Here is a 4,065-nt window from a genome sequence, read left to right as displayed (position 1 = left end):
ATATGTGAGATCCACCTAGATAGCACTGAGCCTCTGTTTGGGACAGCTCCACCAAGCCAAAAAATTGGATATCTAGAATTCACCTAGATCCACCGTAAACCAGCTTCAGCCGGAGGTGTTTGGGACAGCTTCACCTTCATCTCTATTTCACTTCCGCATGGGTCCCACGCGTCAGCACTTCATCCCCTCTATCTTCATCTGCCTACGGATCAGATCAGAGCCGAGCATAGCAGAGCATCGTTGGGGAGTCGGGAGCGGCGTACGGCCGGCCTTGGGCGACGCACGGCTGGCTGATGGGCGTCGTTCGGCCGTCCTGCCGCAGCAGGACGCGGCGGCAGCCATGGCTGCCCTCGAGCATTGGGGATGCGAGGCGGAGCAGCGACGTCCAGAGCCCGCGCGGCCTGAGCAGAGCCGCGCCGGGGCGACGCTCGCGGACGACGTTGGGCCCTCGCGCTTGGGGTGGGCGGATGGCGTTGGGCCTCGCCGGGGCTAGGGCGAGACCTCGCCGCGGCGAGCGGGTGTGGCACGCCGGGGCTGCGGCACGATGTCGCCGGGGCAGACGGGCGGGCGTGGCCGGCCAAGGCTTGCAGCTCCTGCGGCGGCCTAGGGAACTCGCGGCCAGCCCTGGCGCGCGGCCCGCGACGGCCACGGCACCGGCGAGTGCCACCCCGGTCAGCTCGGCCATGGCTCCGGCGGCCTCAGTCGTGCTCCAGGCGGGCTCCGTCGTGCTTCAGGCGCGGCTTCGTCGTGCTCCGGCGGGAGCAACAGTCGTGAGGTGCTCCGGCGGTCACGAGCAATGCTCCGGCGGGAGGGGCTCACGACAGCCAGGCGCGAGATGCGGGAGGGGAAGGCGCTCGTGATGGGAAAGACGGGAACAGAACAGATCGAAAGGTTATTTTTGTGTAATCAGCGGTAGCGATGGGTAATTTTTCGTAACTCTACTAAAGTTAGATCCAGTGAAGCACCCCTTGAGGAGATCTAACAATTTGGTGAATCAGTAGGTAGATCCACCAATTTGATGGAGCAGGCTAACTTTTTTAGATTTGGATCTGAATTTGTTGGATCCGGAGCTAGGGGAGCTGCCCGGGACCTAAAATGCGAATAATCCTGATTCCCGCTATTGAGAAAAAATTGCTAGATGGTCGAATTTGGACGGAAAGAGAACTTATAGAAGGCAAAAATTGACGGAGGAACAAATACAGCATGATTTGAAGATAAGAGGAAGGAGAAAAGGAAGGCGAGAAACAGAGGACACCGCGTTCTCATGGTTCAAAACAGTCAGGCAGGACCAACAGAGGACACCGCGTTCTCATGGTTCAAAACAGTCAGGCAGGACCATCAGCCTGTTCATTTAGTCATATTTAGTTTATAAACCATGACTTATTAGTTAACAAATAATATTTTTCTCTCATACTAAATCAGTCAACCATAACCATGACTTGTAAGTCAAACCAGCCGAACGACCGGACAGCAGCCACCACCTTCGGGGGAGATTCTCCGCGTCCGCCGAATATCCGCTGCGGGACACCCCCAGGAAACGTGACAAAATCGGGGCAGTACATGATCTTTGCGGAACTGCCCAATCTCGTGCCACAAGCACGACAGCATTCCCCTGGAGCAGAGCAGAACACAATTTCGCCACTGACAGTATATAGCAGAGACTGCTGTACAGAACTCGAAATGAGCTCGCTTCAGTTTTGTGCGTGCATGTATGGATCAAAAACAAAGAGGAAGACGTCCAATTATTTTCACTTGGTTCACGCAGCGTGAGGTGGGGCATTTTTTATTTCCTTTATTAAAAAAAAACTGAGGGTAGACCAGTTTCGGTAAAAACAGAACAGAGAAGCTTCTTTCGATGATTCGATCCATTCCACTCAGGAAAAAAAAAATCGTTGGCACGTAAATCTTGGCTCGGGTGAACCACGAGGTGTCCGCAGATACGGAAATGCGAAAGCGACTCGACCACCGCTCCCCGAGATGGACCGGGAGTGGATATTCCCTGGTGCAGGAGCCAAGCATCTCCGGGTCCTTCTCAAGAAGCCGCCGTCGAACGACTAGCGCCTTCCTTTCCAATACCAAAACAGAAGCGGAGAAGCCGCATCCCGCGCACCGCCACCGCCACCGCCCGCGAACCAGACCAGAAGCTGGCGCCACGCGTGGTTTCTCGAGGGAGTTTGGCGAATCGCATCGGTCCGCCGCGCCGAATCTACTCCACCGCGCCAAACTTGACGCGGCCGATCGATGAACCGAACAGCACCGAGACCGAGACTGGCTCGCTATTCTTAGGCATCTCGGTAATATTCCCTCAGCATCTTCCCGCGCCCCGGCCCCGACGCCCCGGCATATAAGGCCGCCTCCACCGCGGCTCCCCAGCCATCGATCCACCGCAAACAAGCCCTTGGCAATCCACGACGACACAAAGCAAAGCATCGTAGCCAGCCAGCCGCCCAGCCCCCATTGCCTCTCGAAAACCAGCCAGCTAAACCCATGGCCGGGATCGTGGTGGTGTTCGACTTCGACAAGACGATCATCGACGTGGACAGCGACAACTGGGTCGTCGACAACCTCGGCTTCACGGAGCTGTTCGAGCGCCTCCTCCCCACCATGCCCTGGAACACCCTCATGGACACCATGATGGGTGAGCTGCACGCGGCCGGCAAGACCCTGGGCGACGTCGCCGAGGTGCTCAGGGCGGCGCCCATCGACCCGCGCGTGCCCGCCGCCATCAAGGCCGCCTACGCGCTGGGCTGCGACCTGCGCGTGCTCAGTGACGCCAACGCCTTCTTCATCGAGACCGTCCTGGAGCACCACGGCCTCCGGGGCTGCTTCTCCCAGATCAACACCAACCCCAGCCACGTCGACGCCGACGGCCGCCTCCGCATCGGGCCCTACCACGCCGCCCCGCACGGCTGCGGCGTCGGCACCTGCCCGCCCAACATGTGCAAGGGCCAGGTGCTCGACCGCATCCTCCGCGAGTCGGCGTCGCCCGCCGGGACCGGGAGGAAGCGCGTCATCTACCTGGGCGACGGCCGCGGCGACTACTGCCCGTCGCTGCGGCTGGCGCGGGAGGACTTCATGATGCCGCGCAGGGGTTACCCCGTGTGGGACCTCATCTGCGAGGACCCCGCGCGGGTGCAGGCGGAGGTGCACCCGTGGGCCGACGGCGCCGAGCTGGAGGAGACGCTGCTGCGCCTCGTCGGGAGGGCGCTCGTGGAGGAGACCGCGCTGCTGCCGGCGCTCGACTGCAAGCTCGAGTCCACCATGCCCGTTGCCGCGCAGGACGCCGGCATGCCCATCATGCCGCTGGGAGTCAAGAACTGATACAGTCTGTCTCTGGTTGAGAATTTGAGGAGATTATTGCCGGTTCGGGTTCGTCGCGAGAGCTCGAGCTCGAACAAGTGCGGGCGAGGCACGGTGTACGATTAGTAGCGTTTATTATTAACTGTATTGACTAATTTTTAGTGCGTGTGGTGTATCCCTCCGATCCGGATCGAGCCTGTCACTGCTGAATTGGCTATGGCGGCTCGTTGTATCTTGCCTACCGACAAAAGATAAAATTAATTAATGGATGAAATCCTTTACGACAAGCAAAAATCCATGCGCGTGCTTCGCTGTTAAACAGGGCACTACAATTTGTAGCCACAATTACCCAATTAGCGATGTGAAATTCATTCACATTTAGTTGCAATCAAGCGTGCGTGATATTGTATGATTCTGCCATACATTTTGCAAGGCTAGCGTATCCTATGCCGCTTAAATTGGTCTCGTTTCGAATCGCACTAGCAGCACTAGAGAGTGTGTCTGCACCGATCTCCGAGCTTGTTGCGCGCCACAAAAGACAGGTAACCTGTCACGCATCATATGCCCCGTGAAAGAGATACTATTCGCCGCAGATCTGCGTTCCATCAAATTTCAGGTACATATTCCTAGGATATGCTTTGACATATCCGCGATCCGCGTGAAAGCAATTGAAACGAACCGGAGTCACGGACTCCCAGTCTCCCACTGTCCCACTCCCACATCGACATCGTCGGATACACGCACGCCCAAGTCCCATCTGATTGG

The 4,065-nt window shown here is 57.8% G+C and overlaps 1 protein-coding gene across 1 annotated transcript; it reads left to right on the top strand.

Annotated features, from left to right (window-relative positions):
• Positions 1-2,078: 2,078 nt before the first annotated feature.
• On the top strand, positions 2,079-3,594 carry LOC136458894 (inorganic pyrophosphatase 1-like). Its single transcript, XM_066458803.1, has one exon. The coding sequence runs from the start codon at positions 2,488-2,490 to the stop codon at positions 3,319-3,321; it is 834 nt and encodes a 277-aa protein (XP_066314900.1). The 5' UTR covers positions 2,079-2,487; the 3' UTR covers positions 3,322-3,594.
• The last annotated feature ends 471 nt before the right edge of the window (positions 3,595-4,065 follow it).

Source organism: Miscanthus floridulus, chromosome 6 (genome assembly GCF_019320115.1).
Source record: "Miscanthus floridulus cultivar M001 chromosome 6, ASM1932011v1, whole genome shotgun sequence".
NCBI lineage: Eukaryota > Viridiplantae > Streptophyta > Magnoliopsida > Poales > Poaceae > Miscanthus > Miscanthus floridulus.
Note: the sequence above shows the minus strand (reverse complement) of the source record. Positions and strands in the feature narration are given on the sequence as shown.